General features: G+C 45.1%; 1 protein-coding gene across 1 annotated transcript in view; it reads left to right on the top strand.

Moving 5' to 3' along the window:
- The window catches only part of DDX10 (DEAD-box helicase 10), a 189,500-nt gene that overhangs the window by 101,560 nt on the left and 61,199 nt on the right, over positions 1-26,741 (top strand). The window contains 1 exon segment of the mRNA XM_044285187.1: positions 6,898-6,951. Coding sequence (XP_044141122.1) covers positions 6,898-6,951 — 54 coding nt within the window.

The following is a 26,741-nucleotide window of genomic DNA, read 5'->3' as shown; positions in this document are numbered from 1 at the left end:
ATTTTGTGCGATTGCGATTAGGGCCCTAAAAATTGCGATAACGGTATGCGATGCGATATTTTAAGGGAATTGTGCTAGAGGTCTATTTGCTTGGATTTTCAAGGCAAAAGCACACAGAAATTACTGATAATGCTGAAATGTAGTTATGCTCAAGAACTGAAATGCACAGTGTTTTTCAAAATAAAACATCTTTTACTAAATTAAATAACATATTTGCATTACTGCAAAAGTACAAAATACAAAACTTGCCATTTTCTTAATAGCACTGCACAGAACAGATAAAATAGAATAAAAGAACATTTGTTAATTAAAATAACGACTTTCCTCCAGCCCCTCCTCCCTCCCCGCACTGTAACTGATGTATCGCCGGCCGCGCTGTGCAGCATAGCGGCCGGCGTTACATCCGTGTCAACTATCGCTTTATAAGGCGCACTGCCATTTTCCCCCCACTTTTGGGGGGGAAAAGTTTGTCTTATAAAGCGAAAAATATGGTAATATAATTGCAGCATTTTTGGGTCGGCTAATTGGCGATTGCGATATGGCGATTTAATTGCGATTGCTTTGGCGATATAGTGTGCAGGCCTAATAGGAACTGTATTGAGGTTATTGCCAGGTCTAGCTGTATAAACATATAAGCTATGTCCTAGGACAGGTCTTAGCTGGCCTGCTACAGGGAGGCCCCCATTATACATTTAGATGGTTGTCTGTTCTGCCAGAATTGATGGGTTCAGCTTTGTAGGGGGTTTTATTTGCAGTTTTCCTCAAGTTTCCATACTCTATCTTATCTACTATAGATGGCCTTGTATGTGGACTCAAGGGATCCTGTTTATGCCATCAGGCTGCCCTGGATGACTACAGCAGGTTGTGGGGAAGAGCATGATGATGGGAAAATAAACATTCTTAATCTTTGTAGAGTATTTTTACTCTGGGGACATGGCTCAGTGAAATATTAGCTCCATCATCTTATGGCAGTTCTGCAGATTTTGCAGTTGGTGAGCACATCACCTCATTTGCCTTACTCGATAGCCCAAAGTATCTTCACATCATCATGATCATAGTCATAGCTACAGTATAAATCGCTGAAGGACTTCATGGTACGCTGGGGATCCGATAATGTGCTATGATCTATAAATCAAAGCCAATAAAAGGACTCTAGACGGATTAATTTGTTTTATTTTTCAGGGTTTGATTTGGATCAGATCATTGGACAAGTTCCTATTATATTATCTGATCTGTTTGGCCAATAAAGAGCAATCTGTATAACAAGTGATCTGCAAACATTTCTGGGGAGCTCGACCCATCCTGAAAACATACAAGTATAGTTGCTTGTGTAAACCCATGCATGAAGGAACCATGAATGTGTTGTTACTCTCCATTAGAACTCTCTCATCTGCAGATTTTTACATTTTATTTCCTGAACATGATTATGGGGGCGGCCATATTGCCTGAGCTGTTCCTAACAGCATTTAGAAAACATTTAAAAAGTTGCTTTACGGCAACCACATGGTCCATGGACACTTTGGACAGGAGGGGACCTCACTGACTTCTATAGTAGAGTTTTCCAGGCATGCCCTGTGCAGAGGTCATTGTACAAGGAAAGAATAGGAGGATCCTGTCTCAGAGGTGATATCATTACAGGCAGGATTGGAATGACAGATAAGCAGATAACTGCAGTAAAGTGATCTCTAGACCAAGAAGTGGCGCCTATTATTAGGCTTAGTGGCCGGTGCGAAAACGGCATGATTTTATGGTTTTTGTTTAAATATAGATATTGACATGGAAAATTAAAAATATCATCCAAAATTCTTTAAAAATGTTAAACATAAAAACAATAGGCCATTTTCTGATGATGAACTTTTACCTCTATGAAGTATTTTTTTTTGCGCCCGTCTTGTGTGTGGGCATAAACCACGGATTTCCCCATCTTCTCCAACATAGGAATAAAACTATGCCAAGTAATAGATTTGCATTTGCAACGTTCAGACAGTGCTGCAAAGAAATGTAGAGGCAGTTTTGTCTCTCATACTTACTGCAAATTGAAGAAATAAATCATGGGATATCTCATTATATTTCTCCTTGCATACTGCGGCTGAATTTAAATTGCCTTTTGTTGCAGCAGCACCAAACGCTTCCTCCTTATCATGCCAGGCGCAGATGGCTGGGAAACGGGAGAAGGTGATGGGGCCACTCAGTGCACGTCTGTTTTACACTGGCATCCACTTTGCTGAACTCTTCAGTCTTCTCCTTGTGGTGTTACGATATTGTGAAGGACTACAGCCCCCCTGAAGCACATGGAAAAGGAAGACGTTCAGTCATGTCCGCCCAACCCCCCCCCCCCCCCTTGACGTTGCATTCAGGTTCAGGCTCGTCTACATGGTCTTAATGCATTTTTTTATTTTTTTATTTTAACTGTACATTATACATAGGATTTATCATAATTATGATAGAATGTGTTGTTTCCGACCTGACTGTTCTTTACCAACAAATGTGAACTGTGCCTAAGGTGTTATCTACAGGGGTGGATTGGCCATATACCTTACAGGGAAATTTCCCAGTGGGCCGATACACAGGGGGCCGCCTGAGCCCTCCTCACAGCCCACCAGTGGATGTTTTTGGGGATATATTCTGCCAGTATTTTGTGATGGACTGTGGTATTTGCCTCTGTCGGGGTGGTATAATGTGCCACAACTTGTGTTGGCCCTGCCTTCCATCAGTTTGGACCCGACTAGAAAATGGGGCCACTTTTACTATTTTTTCAAGGGCCACTAAGTTTTCAGTCCGCCCCTGGTCCTCCATATGGCAAGGCTTTGTGCGTGGAGCCTGTACCGCAGCACATAGTTTTCCTGCAGCTCCTTTGTGGCTCCACCATTTGGTGCATCAGTGAAGGACACATGTCTCTGTAGTATGGCAGCGAATGGGGCACGCCATCATTTTTTTATGAAGGTCCAGGAAGGCCCCATACATTTCTGTGGCTGCTGTATTATGCCTCTGTACGACTTGCAGCTTGTCTACAGCTGTAATACGGCCCTGTGAATGCAAGGCGTAGTCAGTTGGTCCAGCATTTTGCAGGTGCTGACAGAGGTTGATGATATCTCCAGGCTCTTGTCCAGGTACCAGATTGTGGCACATGTATGCTTGTCTTTGTTTTTTATTTTTTATATTTACATGCATCATTATTTTCTTACTTTTACATGAATCACTGGATGGCCATCTGAAACGTAAAGCTGCTGTTTGCAGACTCCTTCACAATCTCAGGGCAGTGTCCTCCTCGTGGAATCTATGACCCTACTTTACAACGGTGTTCAGTACGGTTTTATTTTGTCCCCCCAGTCATAGGTTTAAACTGGTTCTCCCAGAGCGGGAAGCCCCTTGCTTATAGCCAGGCCGGGTACAGGTGTTATAAAGGTTCACTTGTCACGGGTGCACCAGTTCCAGTGACAATCTCCTTTCTCCACCACTTCTGATTCCCGTTGGACTGCAAGTGTGTCAATCAAAGGCCTCAGCAGTGGCAGCCATCTTGTGATATGGCCGCAAACGTCACCATCTGAGGCCATTTATTGGCTGGCATGTACGGTATGTGTAGACGGTGCCTCTCACTTCCAGTCCAGTGGAGATCTGAAGCGGAGGAGAAGAGAGCTCGGCACCAGAACTGGAGTGTCGGTGACAAGCGAGTCTTTTGATGTAACTCCTGCATATTATTAGAGTACATTATTAATTAGATTTTTTAAATCCGAAACCCTAAAATCCCCCTGCAAAAAAAAACCCAAAACAAACAACTGCCCCCCACCCCCCCCAACAGTTAGTTTCACTTTAACACATACAAGCACGGCCATGATCGCCGGCATTGGAGTGGTTTCTTGTTCTCTTCTCCACCTCGTAGAGTAATGAACAATAAGCCTTCCATTAACTTCTAATTGTCTGCTGCTTCTGCTGTCGCTCTGAACGAGGTGCACATACCTCAGAGTTTATTGTCATTTAATTCTCTGACTGTTTTACTGTTACACAAATGGGTTTATGATTCTTCTGGAATAACCATGGAGTATAATTTGTGGCAGTGCATAAGCACCATGTTCATTTTGGACTAATAATGGAGCAGAAGTAAGCAGGGTGCTTCATGTCGCATTCCTCTACTTGTCATTTCTAGATCTTTCGTATTTTTTTCTGATGGTAAATACTAACTATGTATTAACCAGGAAGTTACGTGTGAGCGGCCTGTTGTCCAAAAACTGCATGGGAGCCTTTTGCTGGAGCTCATGGGGCTTTTTTTGTAATGGGACGCATCTCGCAGTGGGGCGCGGTGCCCGCACCTCGCGCCGGGATCTGAATACTTTTGTAATTGCATGTCATTAAAAATGTAGCATAGCCACTGAGTTATTCAGTACATTGTATCTGTATTGCACCACCTTCTGTTGGTTATTTTCTTTGTTTCTTGTCCAGCTCACAGAAGTGGTCGCACATGCTCAGTTTAAATGTTCAACTGCCACCAGCCATATCTTTTTGCCAGATTGTATATATTGAGAAAGAAAGCCTATGTATCATAAAGTAACTTTAATTGTTGGTAAAATAATTCTCAAATATATTAAAAGTGCCTCCAAGGGTAGTTCATCACGTCAGAGGGAGTCTGTCAGCAGTTTTTTTTATGCAAAACTGCTGACACATTTAGATGGTCAGGGGACAGGAGGTAATTAATACCTCTTTCCCTGTTTATAATCAATAGAGTGCTGTATAAATGGACTTTGAATACCATAGGCTTTGCTCCTGCATGTGCATTGGGGTAGGGCCTGCAGGTTGCTGTGCTTCAGACTGTGTATAAGACGCTCCACAGCTCCTCCCTCTGCTTTGAGGGCCATAATTGCTGTAGAGCCCAACCAGGGGACTGCTGCAGCAGAGGGGAGGTGCAGTGGAGCGTCTTATACACTGAGCCTGGACACTGCTTCCCAGCCCACAATGTACGCTCGAGGCAGCGGAGCCCGGAGCATTCAAAGTACATTTTTACAGCACTCCTTTTATTAAAAGCAGGGACAGATGTATGCACTACCTCCAGACCCTAGCATTGACGAAACTGCTGGCAGATTCCCTTTAACCACTTCCAGACGGGGCCATTTACCCCCTTCCTGACCAGGCCTAATTTTTCTAATCTGACATGTCAGTTTAGAACTCTTTTACTTATCCAAGCCATTCAGAGATTGTTTTCTCGTGACACATTGTACTTCATGTTAATGGTAAATTTGAGTCAATATGTTTTACCTTTTATTTATTTTAAAAAATATACAGCGATCTAGAAGGCAGGGACCCCTGGGAACTGTCCCTGCCTTCTCTCTGGGGCCCCCCGCTCGCCAGCTGCACGATTAACATGCAGCTGCCATCTCTGAATGGATGTTTTAGAAGGTCCATTTAGAGATAAACAACCGCCCATAGGACGTTTATATCCTATGGGCGATCGGGAAGTGGTTAAGCGTACTTTCACACAAGCTTTATTCTTTTCTGGTATTGAACTCCAGTAAAGGGTCTCAATACTGGAAAAAAAAAAAAAAAGCATCAGTTTTGTCCCAATGCATTCAGGCATTTTTTATACCGGATCCGTTATTCTGGATAATACCGGAAAGACGGATCTGGTATTTCAATGAATAAGTCTAACGGATCTGGAAAATAAATATATCCGTTTGCATATGGATTTCCGAAACCGGCAGGCAGTTCCAGCAACGGAACTGCCTGCCGGATCCTCACAACGCTAGTGTGAAAGTACCCTAATTCAGATACATCAATGCACACATGAAAAGTAACTCCTGCCCATAAACTCTTGCAATATTAAGAGGGTTTTCCCTGGCCCAGCTACCAACATTAATGGGTCATATCTTTCATGCAGGAGAAAGTTTCCTACCATCTCAAAGTGTGGATCTCCCACTCTGGAACCCGGGCATATGGAACTACTCTTCAGAAAGTCCTCCATCCGCCAACGTCACGTCCTTTATCAGGTTTCTGGTATGGTCTATTGATGGAGAAATTGCTTCCGCAGCCCAGGATGGGGAGCTGCTGTGGATGGGGCCAGAACGACTCTACTCCCTGGCGCATGCGCCGATGAGGTGGATTCAGGATTTTGCATATGTGCCAGGGAGAAATGTTTCTGGCCCCATCCACTGCACCTTTCCTGATACAGAAGTGAGATCCACTTCCATAGACCAGACCAGGAACCTGGTAAAAGACATGACTTAGGCACGTGTAAGATTTTTCCAAAGAAGAATGTTACATGACTGGGTTCCAGAGCAGATGATCCACGCAACTTGGAAGTGGGGAGTATATTGTGCTATGGGCGGCTTTAGCAGAGTGGAGAGGGCGCTGGTGGGAGCTCACATAGCACATGGCTTTTATAAAGCCTGGCATAGATATGCTATGCAATTGATTTTGGCAAAGCAGCGCTCTTACGACTCATGCAGATGACTGTGAAACACGGTCCATGTGTCTGCCGGATCTCCTGGGCCGGCTGCGGCTTCCTTAAACTGACCATCTTGTATGTGTTTGATGATGCAGTCTGTTCTGATGCGGATCTCATGTACTGCTCAGTGCGGCTGAAGAGGAATCCGTACTGCCATGCATAGCACTGTATGGGAATACCGATTCTAAAGTGCGATAGGCGCCTGAACTTCTGGTGCCTGTTTTACAAGGAATTGGTGAAAAAAGTGAATTAAACTATATTAGAAAAATGTATTTTAGGGCAGTTAGATTAGTTTTTAATAAAGTATATTCCAAGGTTTAGCTACACTTTAAATGAAAGGGAGTTGGACACAGCAGGCATGAGATATATATAGAAAATAAAAACTGTACAGTTTTATGATTTACCATTTGTATAATGCCACAGTAGGTAAACTCTAACATAATATACGTATCTGTACTTTACAGGAAAGAAGATTAAAGGAAAAGGCAGAAAGGAGAACAAACAAGAAATCGGAAGAGGTAAGAAGATCTGGAAGATCTGGAGACTTTACTTTGCACTTTATCAAATGGAAGAATAGATTTATTATGACTGTCTTAGGCCACTTTCACACTAGCGGCAGCCTTCTTTTGTTGTAGTTTTATTGCGGCCGCCTCTCGACATGTTTGCCATGCTGCGGCAGGACCTACGGGCCCCCCATTATAGTCAACGACGGCACGGTGCACACTAGCGGCAGCACGGATCCGGCAGCTGTTCCCCCGCCGGAACAGCCTGCTGGAGAAGGCTGCCGTTAGTGTGAAAGTAGCCTAAACTCTACACCGAACAGGCAAAAGATGTGCCAAATCCACCGTGGTGTCTCATGCAGTGTGATAGATTTGGGGCGTCTTGCTGGACAGGTTGGACACTTCTCTTTTTCTCATCACCTCTTGATTTGCTTATGTTAAACCAAGATTTCCATTACGCCCCATGACAGCACCTGTGAGAGATCCTCCCCCTTCCGGACAGGAAACTGGAACTTCCCAGATCTTTACAAGGGATCCTCCTCTCTCCACTCCTCAGTTTCTTCCTGTTTCCTGTCCATAGATCTTTCCAGGATCGATTATGCAGGCTGCAGGACCTCTGGGGTTGAATTATATACCTAGTGGAGGCTACATGACGGTGTAAGACTCCACTAGGAGCTGTTGTGAAGCCGGGGGGGGGGAAGACATTAGTCCTCTCCCTGCACGTCAGCGCGGCGTGTACTAGCAGGCCTGTTGCTGGGAAGGGGAGGAGCCAAAACATGGCGGGTAGTGCGCGCTCTTCAAAAGGAGAAGCCAGCCATCATGGAAGGGAGCAGTGTGGCAGGTTGCTGTTCGGTGATCAGTGCCCTTCCAGAGTCCCCCTGATGATTATGCAGTAAGAGGGGAGATGGACCACAGCGCACTGAACGGCAGGAGCAGCACTATGAATCTGGCATGGTACTCCTGGTGGGGGGTAAGAGGGGTTCTACCCGACTATCTCCTGGCTAGGAGATTTTCTTATGGAATTCACTGTGGGCTATGTGTTAATGCAGGTTAAGGAGCCCCCAAGGAAGATCGCCCACAAGACAAAAGGCAGAGAGTGTGGGATTTGCAATAAGAAGTTAAGCCCATCTTACCCCAAAGCTTGTTGTCCAGCATGTTTGGACAGAGTGATAGCGGAAGAATCCCCATCGCTCTTCCAGAGCATTCAAAACCTGGTCAAAATGGAAGTCCATTCTTCGGTAGAACAGCTTAAGAAATCACTTCCTAGCCCCTGTATGAAGAGGAAAGTTCAGGTTGTAGAATTGGACTCTACGGAGTCAGATTCAGAGGAAGAAGGCTTAATAGAAAATTCAGATTCTTCCTCTGAGGACCTTGCTGGGGGCCATTATTTAAAGTAGAGGATACAGACCTTTTATTAAGAGCAGTGAGGTCTACTATGGAAGTGGAAGAGGAATCCAGGTCAAGACAGGATTTAATGTTTGAAAGTCTGAGACCAAGGAAAGCAACAGTGTTTCCCATACAGGACTGTGTTAAGGAAATTATAAAAAGAGAATGGAACAACAAGCCTGATAGAAAGGGTTTTATTCCTAGATCGGTTAAAAGGAAGTCTCCGTTTAATGATCAGGAAGTAGCAGCCTGGCAAGATGTACCGCGGGTGGATGCCCTTGTGGCAAAAGTCAATAAAAAATCATTCCTCCCATTTGAGGATTTGGGTTCTCTTAAAGACCGAATGGATAAAAGATCTGACACCTCTCTTAAAAAAAAAAAAAAGTTGGGATGCATCCACTTCCTCCTTTAAAGCTAATATTGCTGCGACATCCGTGGCCGACCTGGCCACGGATGTCGTAGCAATATTAGCTTTAAAGGAGGAAGTGGATGCATCCCAACTTTTTTTTTTTTTAAGAGAGGTGTCAGATCTTTTATCCATTCGGTCTTTAAGAGAACCCAAATCCTTACTAGCTATATGTGATTCTAACTCCCCCAGCCAAACCTTAAGTGACCTACTTAAGGTTTGGCTGGGGGAGTTAGAATCACATATAGCTAGTAAAACCCAGAGAGAGAACACGATTCCTACTATGCTGAAGGCAATTGATTTTATCTGAGACGCATCGGCTGACGTGTTAAGATTGTCAGTCAGAGCAGAGGCTTTGTCCAATTCTGCCAGAAGATCCCTATCGTTAAAGGGGTGGAAAGGGGGACATTGCATCAAAATCCAAAATATGCGTCCTTCCTTGTCAGGATAATTTTCTATTTGGTCCTACACTGGATGATATATTGGACAAAGCCTCTCACAAGAAAAAGGGTTTTCCAGTACCACCATCCTTTTCCAAAGCGTGCCGTTTCAGTTTAGGCTCCTTTCACACTCTCGTTTTGTGCGGATCCGTCATGATAATACACTCGTCTGCATCCGTTCAGAACTGATCCGTTTGTATTATCTGTAACATAGCCAAGACGTTTTTTGTGTCCGTGAAAACTGATCCGTCCCCATTGACTTACGTCTGTTTGGCTCAGTTTCATCAGACGGACACCAAAACGTTGCAAGCAGCATTTTAATGTCAGTCTCCAAAGCTGAATGGAGACTGAACTGATGCAAACTGAGGCATTCTGAGCGGGTCCTTTTCCATTAGAATGCATCCGTTTTGGACCGCTTGTGAGAGCCCTGAACGGATCTCACAAACGGAACGCCAAAACGTAAGTGTGAAAGTAGTAGGGAGAGTTAAAATTGCAGCTTTACGTCAGCGTTCCCCGAAACAGGCAGCTTTATTAAGGGAAATAAAAGACCTGATGGGCAAATCGGTCCTAATCTCAGTGCCGGCAGAAGAAATAGGGGAAGGACTTCTTCTGGTCCCCAAATCAAACGGGTCCTATCGGACAATAATAAATCTGACAGACCTGAGCTAGTTTCTGTCTTATCAGAAGTTCTGGATGGAATCGGTAGACTCAACAGTCCTTCATCTGTTCCCCAATTGCGTTATGGCCTTAATAGATATCAAGGACGCCTATTATCACATACCCATACATCCCTCTGCCCAGAAGTTTCTCAGGGTTGCAGTGCAGACAGAAGATTCAGTCCTTCATCTACAGTTCAGAGCGCTTCTCTTCGGGGTGTCTCAGGCACCGAGAATCTTCACAAAACTAATGGCAGAGGTGATGGCGCAAATAAACAGATTGGACATAATAATCATCCCGAACCTGGACGATCTCCTTATAGGGGGACAGTCTCCGAATCTCCTTTCAATACAGATTCAGGAGGTGTTAGGACCCTGACAAATCTAGGTTGGCTCATAAACTGGCAGAAGTCCTGTCTGACAAAAGATAAAGGAATTCAGCGACACCAGAGTCTCTACCCTAAGACAAGCCAAGTCAGTGCTAGGTCTAATGACCTCATGCATTCCAGCGGTGAAATGGGCCCAGTTCAGGTCCAGGATCCTTCAGGCTTACATTCGATCATGCTGGAGCAGAGATCTTGCATCCCTAGATTGCAAGATTCCGTTTCCCGAGTCAGTGACGGTGTCCCTGTATTGATGGATGGGTCCAGTAAACCCTGAGATCAGGGGTGGAATGGAGAAAAGTCGATCCAAAGCCAGCAGTCCCAGAATTTCAGAGAGCTGAGGGCAATATTTTGTGCTCTAAAGGAATTCCTCCCCTTCTTAATAAACAGACATGTTGAGGATATTTTCTGACAGTGCGACAGCCGTAGCTTATGTCAACAGGCGGGAGGGAACAAGATCGCCCCAGCTGTTGAATCTAGCATTCAGGATTTTCCACCTTTTTAGAGGGGAGGATTTTCTCCATTTCTGCGGTTCATTTGAAAGGCTCAGAAAACCTCCCGGCAGAGTTCCTAAGCAGGGACAGGGTCAGACAGGGGCGGTGGTGCCTTTGTCAGGGGGTGTTCAACCAAATAATAGGTTTATGGGGGACCCATCAATAGACCTAGTGGCTTCCAAAAAGAACAGCAAGTGCAAAAGGTTTTTTCTCTCAATCAGCGGATCATTCTCATGGGATAGATGCTCTGTCTCAGCCATGGGGGAAAGGTCTGTGTTATGCGTTTCCCCCTCTGGGCCTACTACCCAGAGTAATTCAGAAAATCAGGAGGGAGGATGCTACAGTAATATTAATAGCCCCCTATTGGCCTAAAATAGTATGGTTCACGTGGCTGAGGAAACTGTCCCTTTCAGATCCTTGGGTACTTCCAGAGAGGGAGGATTTGTTCTATCAAGGCCTCTACTTCAGTAGCAAAATTCCATTTAACGGCCTGGATACTGAGAGGGAATTCCTTACATCCAGGGGTCTGTCAGAACAGGTGATCGGTACGCTTCTGGCTAGCAGAAAAAAAGATTACTTCTGATATATATGTGAGAATCTGGAAAGCCTTTATCAGTTTTTCCAGATCAGACTTGGATCTATCCTTACCCCCAGATATGCCACTGATTTTTAAATTTTGTACAGGAAGGGCTTAATAAAAAGTTCAGACCTAGTACCTCAAAAGTACCGGTTTTTGCACTTAGTGCTTTGTTTGAGGTTAGATTGGCAGTTCATTCCTGGATAAAGAGGTTTATAAGAGCATCCTCCTGGGATCTTAATGTGGTCTTTTCTAGTCTAACTTTAACCTATAGATTCCATCCCTGTAAGAATGTTATGATACAAGACGGCCTTCCTAGTGGCCATCACCTCAGCTAGACGGGTGGGGGAGATTTCCACCCCATCTGCCTTTCCTCCTTATACCTCTGTGTTAGATGACAGGATCGTATTTAAACCACATCCAGCTTTTCTACCGAAGGTAGTTTCGGATTTTCATAGTTTCCAAAAGACCATTTTACCTTCATTCTACCAGAATCCCATAAATGAAGGTGAAGAGAGGTTGGATACACTAGATATAAGAAGGTGTGCTTGCAAATACTTGAACTAAGGAGTGGAGGAAGGCCTCTCAGCCGGCCATTCAATTTCAGGGTCCAAATAGGGGTCTGAAAATCACGAGTCATACGATTGCCAGGTGGATTATGAGAGCAATAGGGTTAGCCTCTTCTTCTGCGGGTCTCCGGGTCCCTACAGGGTTCTCTGCGCATTCCACAAGGGCCTTAGCTTCATCTTGGGCAGAGAGAGGCTGTGCCTCCATTGACCAGATTTGTAGGGCTGTGACTTGGATCTCTCCAAACACCTTTTATAAACATTACATGTTGGACCTTTCATCTAGTCAGGACTTGGTCTTCGGAAGAAAAGTTCTGTAGTCCCCCCCCCCCCCCAAAGGCATCTATTATAGTCTCTCACAGGTGCTGTCATGGGACGTACATAGATTACACTTACCGGTAGTCTGATTTCCATGAGCCCATGACAGTACCTGCTTTATTCCACACCAGAGATATATATATGGAGCGTGTAGATTTAGGCGCACATATGTATGTAATAGAAGCGAATGCTTCACTGTATATAGAATTATTTCAGTCCTATGGATCTCGTCACAAACTGAGGAGTGGAGAGAGGAGGATCCCTTTTAAAGATCTGGGAAGTTCCTGTTTCCTGTCTGGAAGCAGGAGGATCTCACAGGTGCTGTCATGGGCTCATGGAAAACGGATTACCGGTAAGAGTAATCTATGTATTGAGCACCAAAATTTTGGCGTATTAAAAGTGCTAAGCCACACCCCATTTTCTAGACACCTTTTAAAATGAATGAGGTGCAAAAAGTGTCTACAAGACATAATAAATCTGGTGCGGGGCAACGAAGTCCGAATTCAGAAGTCTCCGCAATGTCACCATTTTTTCCCCCTGATTTATTTGTGTGGTGTATGGCAGATATAAACTCTGTGGGTGCGGACTGTCAAGTCCCCTGCGGATCTGATGGCTTATCCTGAGGATAAGGGCATCTGGCAGCAGATTTGTACCTATGAAACTGGCTGACCTGATTGGCAGCTGAAGGCATCTCTTTTGGTCCCATGTTCATTGCTGAGAAAAATTGTTTTATGATATGCAAATAAGCCTCTAGGAGCAATGGGGGCGTTACCATTACACCTAGGGGCTCTGCTCTCTGCAATTGCTGCATGTTCTGCACTTTGACAGGGCCAGATGTGACCACTTTTACACTGCCTAACCCTGTCAATCAAAGTGGAGACAACGTGACAGTTGCAGAGAAAGCAGAGCCTCTAAGTGTAATGGTAACGCCCCCGTTGCTCCTAGAGGCTCATTTGCAATTATTAAAACTTTATTTTTCTCAGCAATGCAGGCACATATGAACATGGGACCAACACGGATGTCTTCAGCTGCCAAGTGCACATGTAACAGGTCAGCCAGTGTCATAGGGGCAAATCTGCTGACAGATGCCCTTTAAAATCATGGACAACCCCTTTAATAGGGTTTAACAGGATAAGAAAAACATGACTGATTTCTTTCAGGAACAGAACCACACCAGTCTATGGTTGGGGCTGGTACTGCAGTACAAGTGAATGATGTTAAACTGCAGTACCACTCGCCACCTATGGAAGGGTGTGGCGCTGTCTTTGGCAGAAAGCAGCTATATTTTTTTCTAATCCTGTACACCCTCCGGGTATATCCGGTTTGGTAGAACGTGAATGAACTAGTTCTCCATTAAATGTCACAATGTGAGGCTCCAGTTCTTTCATTATTTTATGTTGCTTACTTCTGTGATTGCCTCTTATGTCACTGCTATATCGTCCCTAGATTACACCCATTCATAGGATGCCCCTTCTCCCTGCCCATCATGCTATGAACAATGCTCGGATAATTCTCCGTACTACACCATTGAAATAGGAGATAATTATTCTGTCATGACAGATAGAAAGTCTTCTTCAACTAACTATTAAGAAGCGCTTTGTCTCCTTACCAAGGCTCGGAATGTAGAGCTTTATGGAGCGTAGGCCGTGCAAGGAGTTAGATTATTTTCCATAGTGGAGAGAGCGTGATAAAGAGCAGCTTATAGCACATATTTAAAGAGACAGCAGCCTAATTCCTGTGTCAAAATGATCTGATCTATAAATATTGAAATGCGCTGCATTCGACTACCAGAATATGGCATTATGTAAGAATCTCATGTTACAAAAGTATATATATAAAAAAAATACTTCCAGGTGGTCAGGATGCACCAAGTATGAAAGAGAATGTCACCTATATATTTTTTTTCCACCAGTTAAAACCAGATATTAGCACATTTTCCCAATCTGTTTTTGTTTTCTAATTGTCGATTGAAAAAAAAAAAAGACTTTCCTGAACATGATCATAGGGGCGACCATGTTGCCCGAGCTGTTTTTAACAGCATTTAGAGATTTGCTTTACATCAGCCACTGTGGTCTGTTAATAGACTGGAGGGGGCTGATTGTACAGTGAGGAGGGGTAGATAAGCTGTTACCATCACCTGCTGTGAATGGTGGGTTATTGTAATCCTGCCTGTGATGAAAATGAGATGTCTGCAGAAAAGGGATCTACACAGATGAAGACGTGACTGCAATTATTAGGTCACTGGCCAGAGCCAAAATTTCAGTGTAAACCGCAGTCTGCAAACACCAGATATATGAATACATGAGAGGTTCTTGGAAAATGTGAAATGGCAAAATTCATTTAAAAAAGTGTTAAAAGCTTGATTTAACCACCCCCGGACCGCCTAACGCAGATGTGCGGTCCGGAGGCGGCGGCCCTGCGCAGAGTCACGCATATACGCGTCATCTCGCGAGTGCCGGGATTTCCTGTGAACGCGCGCGCTCACAGGAACGGAAGGTAAGCGAGTGGATCTCCAGCCTGCCAGTGGCGATCGTTCGCTGGCAGGCTGGAGATCTGATTTTTTTAACCCCTAACAGGTATATTAGACGCTGTTTTGATAACAGCGTCTAATATACCTGCTACCTGGTCCTCTGGTGGTCCCTTTTGTTAGGATCGACCACCAGAGGACACAGGTAGGTCAGTAAAGTCGCACCAAACACTACACTACACTACACCCCCCCCCCCGTCACTTATTAACCCTTTATGAACCCCTGATCACCCATGATCACCCCATATAAACTCCCTGATCACCCCCCTGTCATTGATCACCCCCCTGTCAGGCTCTGTTCAGACGTCCGTATGATTTTTACGGATCCACGGATACATGGATCGGATCCGCAAAACACATGCGGACGTCTGAATGGAGCCTTACAGGGGGGTGATCAATGACAGGCGGGTGATCACCCATATACACTCCCTGATCACCCCCCCCGTCATTGATCACCCCCCCCCCCGTCATTGATCACCCCCCTGTCATTGATCACCCCCCTGTAAGGCTCCATTCAGACGTCCGCATGATTTTTACGGATCCATGGATCGGATCCGCAAAACACATGCGGACGTCTGAATGGAGCCTTACAGGGGGGTGATCACCCATATACACTCCCTGATCACCCCCCTGTCATTGATCACCCCCCTGTCATTGATCACCCCCCTGTAAGGCTCCATTCAGACGTCCGCATGTGTTTTGCGGATCCGATCCATGGATCCGTAAAAATCATACGGACGTCTGAATGGAGCCTTACAGGGGGGGTGATCAGTGACAGGGGGGTGATCATCCTGATCACCCCCTGTCATTGATAACCCCCCTGTAAGGCTCCATTCAGACGTCCGCATGTGTTTTGCGGATCCGATCCATGTATCCATGGATCCGTAAAAATCATACGGACGTCTGAATGGAGCCTTACAGGGGGGGTGATCACCCTGATCACCCCCTGTCATTGATAACCCCCCTGTAAGGCTCCATTCAGACGTCCGCATGTGTTTTGCGGATCCGATCCATGTATCCATGCATCCGTAAAAATCATACGGACGTCTGAATGGAGCCTTACAGGGGGGGGGGGGGGTGATCAATGACAGGGGGGTGATCAGGGAGTCTATATGGGTGATCACCCCCCTGTCATTGATCACCCCCCTGTAAGGCTCCATTCAGACGTCCGCATGTGTTTTGCGGATCCGATCCATGGATCCGTAAAAATCATACGGACGTCTGAATGGAGCCTTACCAGGGGGGTGATCCGGGAGTCTATATGGGTGATCACCCCCCTGCCATTGATCACCCCCCCCCCCCCCCCCCCCCTGTAAGGCTCCATTCAGACATTTTTTTGGCCCAAGTTAGCGGAAATTTTTTGTTTGTTTTTTCTTACTAAGTCTCATATTCCACTAACTTGTGTCAAAAAATAAAATCTCACATGAACTCGCCATACCCCTCACGGAATCCAAATGCGTAAACATTTTTAGACATTTATATTCCAGACTTCTTCTCACGCTTTAGGGCCCCTAAAAAGCCAGGGCAGTATAAATACCCCACATGTGACCCCATTTCGGAAAGAAGACACCCCAAGGTATTCCGTGAGGGGCATATTGAGTCCATGAAAGATTGAAATTTTTGTCCTAAGTTAGCGGAAAGTGAGACTTTGTGAGAAAAAAACAAAAAAAATCAATATCCGCTAACTTATGCAAAAAAAAAAAAATTTCTATGAACTCGCCAGGCCCCTCATTGAATACCTCGGGGTGTCTTCTTTCCAAAGTGGGGTCACATGTGGGGTATTTATACTGCCCTGGCTTTTTAGGGGCCCGAAAGTGTGAGAAGAAGTCTGGGATCCAAATGTCTAAAAATGCCCTCCTAAAAGGAATTTGGGCACCTTTGCGCATCTAGGCTGCAAAAAAGTGTCACACATCTGGTATCGCCGTACTCGGGAGAAGTTGGGCAATGTGTTTTTGGGGTGTCATTTTACATATACCCATGCTGGGTGATATAAATATCTTGGTCAAATGCCAACTTTGTATAAAAAAAATGGGAAAAGTTATCTTTTGCCAAGATATTTCTCTCACCCAGCATGGGTATATGTAAAATGACACCCCAAAACACATTCCCCAACTTCTCCCGAGTACGGCGATACCAGATGTGTGACACTTTTTTGCAGCCAAGGTGGGCAAAGGGGCACATATTCCAAAGTGCACCTTTCGGATTTCACAGGCCATTTTTTACAGATTTTGATTGCAAGGTACTTCTTACACATTTGGGCCCCTAAATTGCCAGGGCAGTATAACTACCCCACAAGTGACCCCATTTTGGAAAGAAGACACCCCAAGGTATTCCGTGAGGGGCATGGCGAGTTCCTAGAATTTTTTTTTTTTGTCGCAAGTTAGTGGAATATGAGACTTTGTAAGAAAAAAATAAAAATAAAAAATAATCATCATTTTCCGCTAACTTGTGACAAAAAAAAAAAAGTTCGATGAACTCACTATGCCCATCAGCGAATACCTTAGGGTGTCTACTTTCCGAAATGGGGTCATTTGTGGGGGTTTTCTACTGTCTGGGCATTGTAGAACCTCAGGAAACATGACAGGTGCTCAGAAAGTCAGAGCTGTTTCAAAAAGCGGAAATTCACATTTTTGTACCATAGTTTGTAAACGCTATAACTTTTACCCAAACCATTTTTTTTTTGCCCAAACATTTTTTTTTAATCAGACATGTAGAACTATAAATTTAGCGAAAAATGTATATATGGATGTCGTTTTTTTGGGAAAATTTTACAGCTGAAAGTGAAAAATGTCATTTTTTTGGCAAAAAAATCGTTACATTTCGATTAATAACAAAAAAAGTAAAAATGTCAGTAGCAATAAAATACCACCAAATGAAAGCTTTATTAGTGAGAAGAAAAGGAGGTAAAATTCATTTGGGTGGTAAGTTGCATGACCGAGCGATAAACGGTGAAAGTAGTGTAGTGCCGAAGTGTAAAAAGTGCTCTGGTCATGAAGGGGGTTTCAGCTAGCGGGGCTGAAGTGGTTAAACAGTAGGTCATTTTCTGATATTCCATTTGAGGATATGAAATTCCGGGCAAGCGGAACGGACATACGGATGCGGACAACACACTGTGTGCTGTCGGCATCTTTTGTGGCCCCATTGAAGTGAATGGGTCCGCATCCGAGATGCATTTTTCTCTTCTACGGACGTCTGTCTACTGTACTTTTCGCGCCATAAGACGCACCAAGGTTTGAGAGGAGGAAAATAAGAAAAAAATTTCAATACACCTCAGGTCAGACCCCCAATATTAATCAGACTTCAGCTCACAACCCCCATCAGATCCCCAATGTTAATAAGACCTCAGATCAGACCTCAGATAAAAGCCCAATATAAAGAAGACCCTCAATCAGACCTCAAATGAGACCCCCATGCCTCACATCAGCCCTCCGTGCCTCACATCAGCCCTCCGTGCCTCACATCAGCCCTCCGTGCCTCACATCAGCCCTCCGTGCCTCACACCAGCCCTCCGTGCCTCACACCAGCCCTCCGTGCCTCACACCAGCCCTCCGTGCCTCACACCAGTCCTCTGTGCCTCACACCAGCCCTCCGTGCCTCACACCAGCCCTCCGTGCCTCACACCAGCCCTCCGTGCCTCACACCAGCCCTCCGTGCCTCACACCAGCCCTCCGTGCCTCACACCAGCCCTCCGTGCCTCACACCTGCCCTCCGTGCCTCACACCAGCCCTCCGTGCCTCACACCAGCCCTCCGTGCCTCACACCAGCCCTCCGTGCCTCACACCAGCCCTCCGTGCCTCACACCAGCCCTCCGTGCCTCACACCAGCCCTCCGTGCCTCACACCAGCCCTCCGTGCCTCACACCAGCCCTCCGTGCCTCACACCAGCCCCCCGTGCCTCACACCAGCCCTCCGTGCCTCATATGTCCTCCCCAGCCATATGTGAATTCAGCCCCCAGCCTCAGATCACAAAATAAATAAAGCACTTACCTCTCCTGCTCCTGGACGCCGCTGCTCCTCACCGCCCGCGATCTAATTCCTCCTTCTGTCGGCTGGGGAGTACAGAGCCTTCACCGCTTCCTGGTCCTCAGGTACTAATGAGCGCTTCCATTTTCCCCCCACTTTGGTGGTGGGGGGGGGGGGGGGGTGCATCTTATGGGGCAAAAAATGTCATTAAAGGGCATCTGCTTGTACCCATGACACCGGCTGACCTGTTACATGTGCAGTTGGCAGCTGAAGGCATCTGTGTTGGTCCCATGTTCATATGTGCCCGCACTGCGGAGAAAAATGATGTTTTTTTTATATGCAAATGAGCCTCTAGGCGCAACGGGGGCATTGCTATTACACCTAGAGGCTCTGCTCTCTCTGCAACTGCTGTGTCCTCTGCACTTTGACACGGCCAGGCAGTGTAAACGTCATTACACCTGTTCCAATCAATCAAAGTGCAGAAAATGTGGTAGTTGCAGAGTTAGCGGAGTCTTTAGGAGTAACGGCAACTCCCCCGTTGTCCTAGAGGCTCATTTGGATATATGAAAACATAATGTTTTCTCAGCACCTGAGATTTGATAGCCAGTAGCAATACTGCAGAGAAAGCCAGGTGCCCCAAGTGGCGTGGCCCCCTCCATAGTGCCCCTTAAAACCTTATTTACAAGGAAACATTTCTCAAGACTTATGGGCTGTCCACATCTTGTTTTTGTTCCACGTCAAGCGGATGTTTGTAAACAGAAAAAACTTATGCTTGGCGTACCCATAGACCAGGGCTGGCCAACCTGCGGCTCTCCAGCTGTTGTAAAACTACAACTCCCACCATGCCCTGCTGTAGGCTGATAGCTGTAGGCAGACTGGGCATGCTGAGAGTTGTAGTTTTGCAACAGCTGGAGAGCTGCAGGTTGGCCATCCCTGCCATAGACCATAACTGGACAAACATAGATCAGAAGAGCAAACTTTTGAATCTGTCACGTTTTACATTTCTGTACTTTTTTGTGCAGCACAGAATAACATAGCATACCATGTTTTTCTGTCCTGCAAAAAAACGATAAGTTTTTTTTTCTTCTTACATTGCAGTGAATAGGAGAAGGATGGAAAGTAAGACGATACGTTTCCATCTATTAAACATATCCATTTAATGCCTTCAAATCTTTAAAAAAATAAAAATATATTTTTTTGGGTTAAAAAAAATGGACACAAACATTGAAACTTATGCAAATCTGTCAAACATGAATGTTAAAAAAAAAAAAAAAAGATACAGCAGGTAACCACAAAATTGCATACATTTGTATGTTTTTTTTTAACTGTATGTCTAAAAGTACCCGCCTGATGTCCAGCAAAGACAAAATGTGAACAACCCCTAAACAACTGGACTTTTAGAGGAAAGGTATGGTTATGTTTCATGGCACCTACCATACATGGCGGTATCATTACTCTGAAATTGATTTTGAAAAGCGACAGACTCTTAAAATTTAAATCAGACATACAGTAGTACAGTACATGACAATCTTTCTTACCAAGCTAAAATCAGCCTTATACCCCACATAGATCGAGAGCTCACCCCATTCATTGCTCTAATTGTTCTGGTAGGTGTCATTTTTCTGAGGGCGTGCCCTTTATGTTGCAGATCTCTCCCTATCACAGATCAAGAGCTGTGTCTTTTCTGCTGTCTTTTCCCGCTCTCTTCCGGTCACAGCTTCTAATAGAAAATATAGATGGTGGCAGTTGATGGGTGGAACTGAGCATGTGTGACCACCTCATCAAAGTGGACAGAGAAATAACGAAAAGAACAAACAGCAGGTGGCGCTATAAGGATAGATTTCATTGAATTACTAAGCAGCTGTGTTACATTTTGAATTGCATGCAATTACAAAATTATTCAGATCAAGGGGCTGGTTTGAAAAACACCATCTTTTTCATGGGATGACCTCTTCAAATACGTGACAGATTCCTTCAGGACCTTGGTAGAGGATGCAATGCAAGTCCTTGAGCTGTTTTCATATTTACAGTGCGATTCATTATAATGGACTGTTTTCTAGTCATTAGTGTTAGCAGTTATTACTTCATTTGCTGATGAATGAAAGATTTTCTGGATGAGCAGATGTTCTACTGCATTAAACTATCCTTCAAAGACTGCAGAAAATGTGATTACACAGATGTCAGACCGGTGTGATCTCAGGTACCTGCAACCTACGGGAAGATCACACCGCCCTGGGCTCATATCGCAGCTTGACGTACAGTTCTGATCTCTGGCTTTTCTAGTGAATACCATTGAGGAGTCAATCACGCCATGCCGCGGGTTTACTGCACTGTAGTTACGCACCGCTACTTTTGGGAGCGGCCTTCTAACTTTGTCTGAGGACCATATCAAGTCGCTCTTCGCGTCTCATTGACAGGAGGATGGAAGGGGGAGAGGGTTGCAAAACAATGAGCATCTATGGATAAGTTTGGTAACTTTGTCACTTGGTCCCTGACCTTCGAACTTTTATACTTACTAATATTTTAGTTGGTAAATTTGAGGCATCTAAGCCGTTGTCCTCAGGAACGCCCTGAATCTGCCGGGAACACCAATTTATGGGCAGGGTTTGCATTAACCGCACCGATTATCTGCCTGGGACAGCCTTAATTTGCCAGGACTGTCTCTGAAAATGAGGGGCAGTCCCTGCCAATTTGGGAAAATTATCACCTGTGAACTTGGGGGGTCATAATCCCTTTCCATCAGTTTGTTAGTCTGTGGTGTCTACTGGATAGAAACCTCGTAGTAGACAGACAAGACCCCGGAATCCAGTTTAATTTTTTTTTTATATGTTTGATATAATGTCCAATATGTGATTCCTTTTAATCGTTTGGGCCCCTTTAATGACCACATCTTACTGTAGAAAATAGACTCCAGCTGATCAGCCCAAGTGTGAAGGTATTTGAGGCGGAGAAGGTGAAGTTCCGTCATATTGATTTTAGGCCCTTGGCTGGTAGACAGTTTATATAGTTCAGCGGGGCAGGCTGGGTGTTCTGACACTGAATCATGAAAAGATGCTTAATAGTGTCACCGTGTCCCCATGATAAAACCAATTTGTCATCAGGGTGTCACCCTGTGAAATAAGCTGTTGATGAACTTCTCACAGACACGACATGGTGTTTTCCTTGAGTCACTGAACAGAATCTTCTGGCTTGGAGTCCAATTTATTTTGTACTTGGTGATGAAATGACATGTAGCTCAGCGATGCGTCTGATCCCTTAACGTCTTTCAGGATTATCCCAAGAATTTAATCAACTTTGTGTCTTAGTTAAATAAGACTGTATCCTTGTACATCTCTAATTCTGGATTGTCCCCAAACGTGCCATGTAACTGTATGCCATGATAAGAAGATGACAAAATAGATATCGTCACCTCCCTGTCTTTTTCTGTAAAAGAAATAGTACATAATTGTGTTCTCTCAATGCCCGTGATATAAGCACAGGTAGTAGTTCCTTCCTACATTTCCCTGTAGATGCTGCAGCCCCATGATGACACAGATGGTACTTCCACGCTGTATGCACCAAAAGTACTTCTTCCTTGCAAATTATGTTGGCACAGATAGTACTTCCTGCTTGTAAATTATACAGACATAAGTAGTGCATCCTCCCTGTACAAGTGAAACTTGAAAAATTAGAATATCGTTCATTTATTTCAGTAATGCAACTTAAAAGGTGAAACTTACAGATAGACTCGTTACATGCAAAGCGAGATATTTCAAGCCTTTGTTATAATTTGGATGATTATGGCTTACAGCTTATGAAACCCCAAAGTCACAATCTCAGGTCCCCTTTGCTCAGGGGGTATGGATTAATTAGTCGACTAGAGTGTGACACTTTGAGCCTAGAATATTGAACCTTTTCACAATATTCTAAATTTAAGTTGCATTAATGCGACTCCTTTTAAGTTGCTTTTTTTTCGAGTTTCACCTGTATAATATGTAGGCACAGATAGTACATCCTCCTTGTAAATGATGTAGGCACAGAGAGCATTGCCTCCTGTCTCTCCCTGTAAATGATGTAGGCACAGAGAGCATTGCCTCCTGTCTCTCCCTGTAAATAATGTAGGCACAGAGAGCGCTGCCTCCCGTCTCTCCCTGTAAATGATGTAGGCACAGAGAGCACTGCCTCCTGTCTCTCTCTGTAAATGATGTAGGCACAGAGAGCACTGCCTCCTGTCTCTCTCTGTAAATAATGTAGGCACAGAGAGCACTGCCTCCTGTCTCTCTCTGTAAATAATGTAGGCACAGATAGCACTACCTCCCGTCTCTCCCTGTAAATGATATGGGCACAGAGAGCACTGCCTCCTGTCTCTCCCTGTAAATGATATGGGTACAGAGAGCACTGCCTCCTGTCTCTCCCTGTAAATGATATGGGTACAGAGAGCACTTCCTCCTGTCTCTCCCTGTAAATGATATGGGTACAGAGAGCACTGCCTCCTGTCTCTTCCTGTAAATGATATGGGTACAGAGAGCACTGCCTCCTGTCTCTCCCTGTAAATGATATGGGTACAGAGAGCACTGCCTCCTGTCTCTCCCTGTAAATGATATGGGTACAGAGAGCACTGCCTCCTGTCTCTCTCTGTAAATAATGTAGGCACAGAGAGCACTGCCTCCTGTCTCTCCCTGTAAATGATATGGGTACAGAGAGCACTGCCTCCTGTCTCTCCCTGTAAATGATATGGGTACAGAGAGCACTGCCTCCTGTCCCTCTCTGTAAATAATGTAGGCACAGATAGCACTACCTCCCGTCTCTCCCTGTAAATGATATGGGTACAGAGAGCACTGCCTCCTGTCTCTCCCTGTAAATGATATGGGCACAGAGAGCACTGCCTCCTGTCTCTCCCTGTAAATGATATGGGTACAGAGAGCACTGCCTCCTGTCTCTCCCTGTAAATGATATGGGCACAGAGAGCACTGCCTCCTGTCTCTCCCTGTAAATGATATGGGTACAGAGAGCACTGCCTCCTGTCTCTCTCTGTAAATAATGTAGGCACAGAGAGCACTGCCTCCTGTCTCTCCCTGTAAATGATATGGGCACAGATAGCACTGCCTCCTGTCTCTCTCTGTAAATAATGTAGGCACAGAGAGCTCTGCCTCCCGTCTCTCCCTGTAAATGATATGGGCACAGATAGCACTACCTCCCGTCTCTCCCTGTAAATGATATGGGTACAGAGAGCACTGCCTCCTGTCTGGCCTTTATAAATGATGAAAATAAATTCCGTACTGCTTCTCAGCATAAATTTATATAGGCACAGATAGTACTATAGATAGTACTATAAGTAATATAGGCACATATAGTACTATAAGAAATATAGGCACAGCTACCAAAATACATTGAATACATAAAATTATAAAGATGTTTAAAACATGAATGAATCACATTGTTGTTCTGCAGTCCAGGAGACTAGATCACCACCTTGAGGCCTGGACAAGAAGGGTACTGCTGCATCCTTGTATGACCTACATAGTATTTTATCTCTATCTCTGCCTGTAAGTAATGTAGCCACAGATAGTACTGCCTCCCTTTCTTGCTTTATTGGCTGCAGCCTTTTATCCACGAAGCGCTGAACAATGAAATCAGGAAGTCCCTGATGGTCAAGTTAATAAGAAATAAACACAGCGGTGATACCTACCGGCATGGCTGCAGCGGTCACATGCTGTACCTACCGGCATGGCTGCAGCGGTCACATGCTATACCTACCGGCATGGCTGCAGCGGTCACATGCTGTACCTACCGGCATGGCTGCAGCGGTCACATGCTGTACCTACCGGCATGGCTGCAGCGGTCACATGCTGTACCTACCGGCATGGCTGCAGCGGTCACATGCTGTACCTACCGGCATGGCTGCAGCGGTCACATGCTGTACCTACCGGCATGGCTGCAGCGGTCACATGCTGTACCTACCGGCATGGCTGCAGCGGTCACATGCTGTACCTACCGGCATGGCTGCAGCGGTCACATGCTGTACCTACCGGCATGGCTGCAGCGGTCACATGCTGTACCTACCGGCATGGCTGCAGCGGTCACATGCTGTACCTACCGGCATGGCTGCAGCGGTCACATGCTGTACCTACCGGCATGGCTGCAGCGGTCACATGCTGTACCTACCGGCATGGCTGCAGCGGTCACATGCTGTACCTACCGGCATGGCTGCAGCGGTCACATGCTGTACCTACCGGCATGGCTGCAGCGGTCACATGCTGTACCTACCGGCATGGCTGCAGCGGTCACATGCTGTACCTACCGGCATGGCTGCAGCGGTCACATGCTGTACCTACCGGCATGGCTGCAGCGGTCACATGCTGTACCTACCGGCATGGCTGCAGCGGTCACATGCTGTACCTACCGGCATGGCTGCAGCGGTCACATGCTGTACCTACCGGCATGGCTGCAGCGGTCACATGCTGTACATTGGGGGATTTTACAGATGAGTATTTTCATTTTGCTACCAGATTTTTATTTTTATATTTTTTAATTCTTGGACAATGTCTTTTATAGTATTATGGGGTGAGGATGGGAGGCGAGTTTGCTTGACGTTGACCTTTTCAACTCGGGCTGCTTTCACATAAGTGCTTTATACATCTGTTGTTCTGCTCCATTTTAGGAGCAGAAAAATGAAAATAACGAAGGTCCCGGCACTTAACAGAAGCGAAGGGAGCCTACAGACCCCATTGACTATAATGGGTTTTCTTTCAGGAAAAAGTTTTTGTAGGGGATACAGAAGTCCTAAATACATAGCTCCATAGACATACATTTTAAAAAGAAGAGATTATAATTTTTTTAAATTATTATTTTTTTTTAAGCATTAACACACAAATCAAAACTATATAAATATGGTTTCGCTGTTATTGCAGTTTTACCGCTTAGGGAACGTCATCAAAACGAAACCCATAAACTATGGTGGAATTATAAAAAAAAAATTCCTAATTCCATCCCACTTGGGATTTTTTTTTTCTTTTCTTGTTTTCAAGCTTCCCACTACATTATATGCCATAAGAAAGTACAGCTTGTCCTGCAAACAAACAAGCCCTCATGCGGCTATGTGAACAGAAAAATAAAAAAGTTATGGCTCCGGGAAGGCAGGGAGTGAAAAATAAAAATGCAGCAAATGGAAAATCACTCAGTCCTTAGGGGATTAAAGAAAATAATGGCTCTGGAAAGTCAGGGAGTGAGAAACGAAAATGCAAAAATGGAAAATTGCTCGGCCCTTTAAGGAGTTAAAATAAAAACCTGTTATGGTTTCAGGAAGACAGGAAGTAAAAAATGAAAAGGCAAAAATGGAACATCGCTTAAGGGTTAAAAACACTGGCTTGCAAGTCACAGGGGGGAAAAAAAACATGCGCTGTTAAGTACATTTGCCCAAAAAAAAAAAGCTTCAAAACCAACGTAAAAATGTCACCTGCAAACATTTTTGGACAAAAAGCAAACCCCAAACCAACTTGTGTGCAGATTCTTGCTTTTCATGTAATCCATCCTGTTTGATACCTGCACGCTGCAGAACATGCTTTTTCTGCCCCCTGTACGCGCCCCCTCCGCTGGCGAGAGCCGTATTTTCCTTTTAGCTGTATAAATAGCCTGCACAGTGCAATCAAAACAAATTTCATGCCAAAAGCAATATGCTGTTCATCAAAGCCATTAACAATGGCCCCCATTCACTCCCGGGCTCTATGGTAACGGACCTAGCGCGCTCCGCAGACGACAGATGTGGACACCGGTGGAATTGCCCACCTGCAAAGATGTTGAAGATTTTCATTTGTAACCTAGGAAACCTCAAAATGCCACCTGTAAAAAGTGCAAATTGGACTCCACAGGCTCCGTAATCTTCCATCCTTCCCCTCCTGCCTTAGAAGCGGTGACTAATTTTGTTTATTGCGTCAAGACCTATGTGAAGCGTACGACTGCCGCCTGCTTCCCCCTCGCCCCCTTGGAGCCTGTTTACCTGAGCAGATGAAGTGGACCGCCGTTGTCATGGGATTTTGTGCTTGTGGTGGCTTTCCGTTAATTAGCAAGGGGACATTTTGGAAAGGTCAGGTTACCCTGTGTTTGCCAAAATGAGC

The sequence above is a fragment of the Bufo gargarizans genome, chromosome 3 (genome assembly GCF_014858855.1).
Source record: "Bufo gargarizans isolate SCDJY-AF-19 chromosome 3, ASM1485885v1, whole genome shotgun sequence".
NCBI classification, from domain to species: Eukaryota; Metazoa; Chordata; class Amphibia; order Anura; family Bufonidae; genus Bufo; species Bufo gargarizans.
Note: the sequence above shows the minus strand (reverse complement) of the source record. Positions and strands in the feature narration are given on the sequence as shown.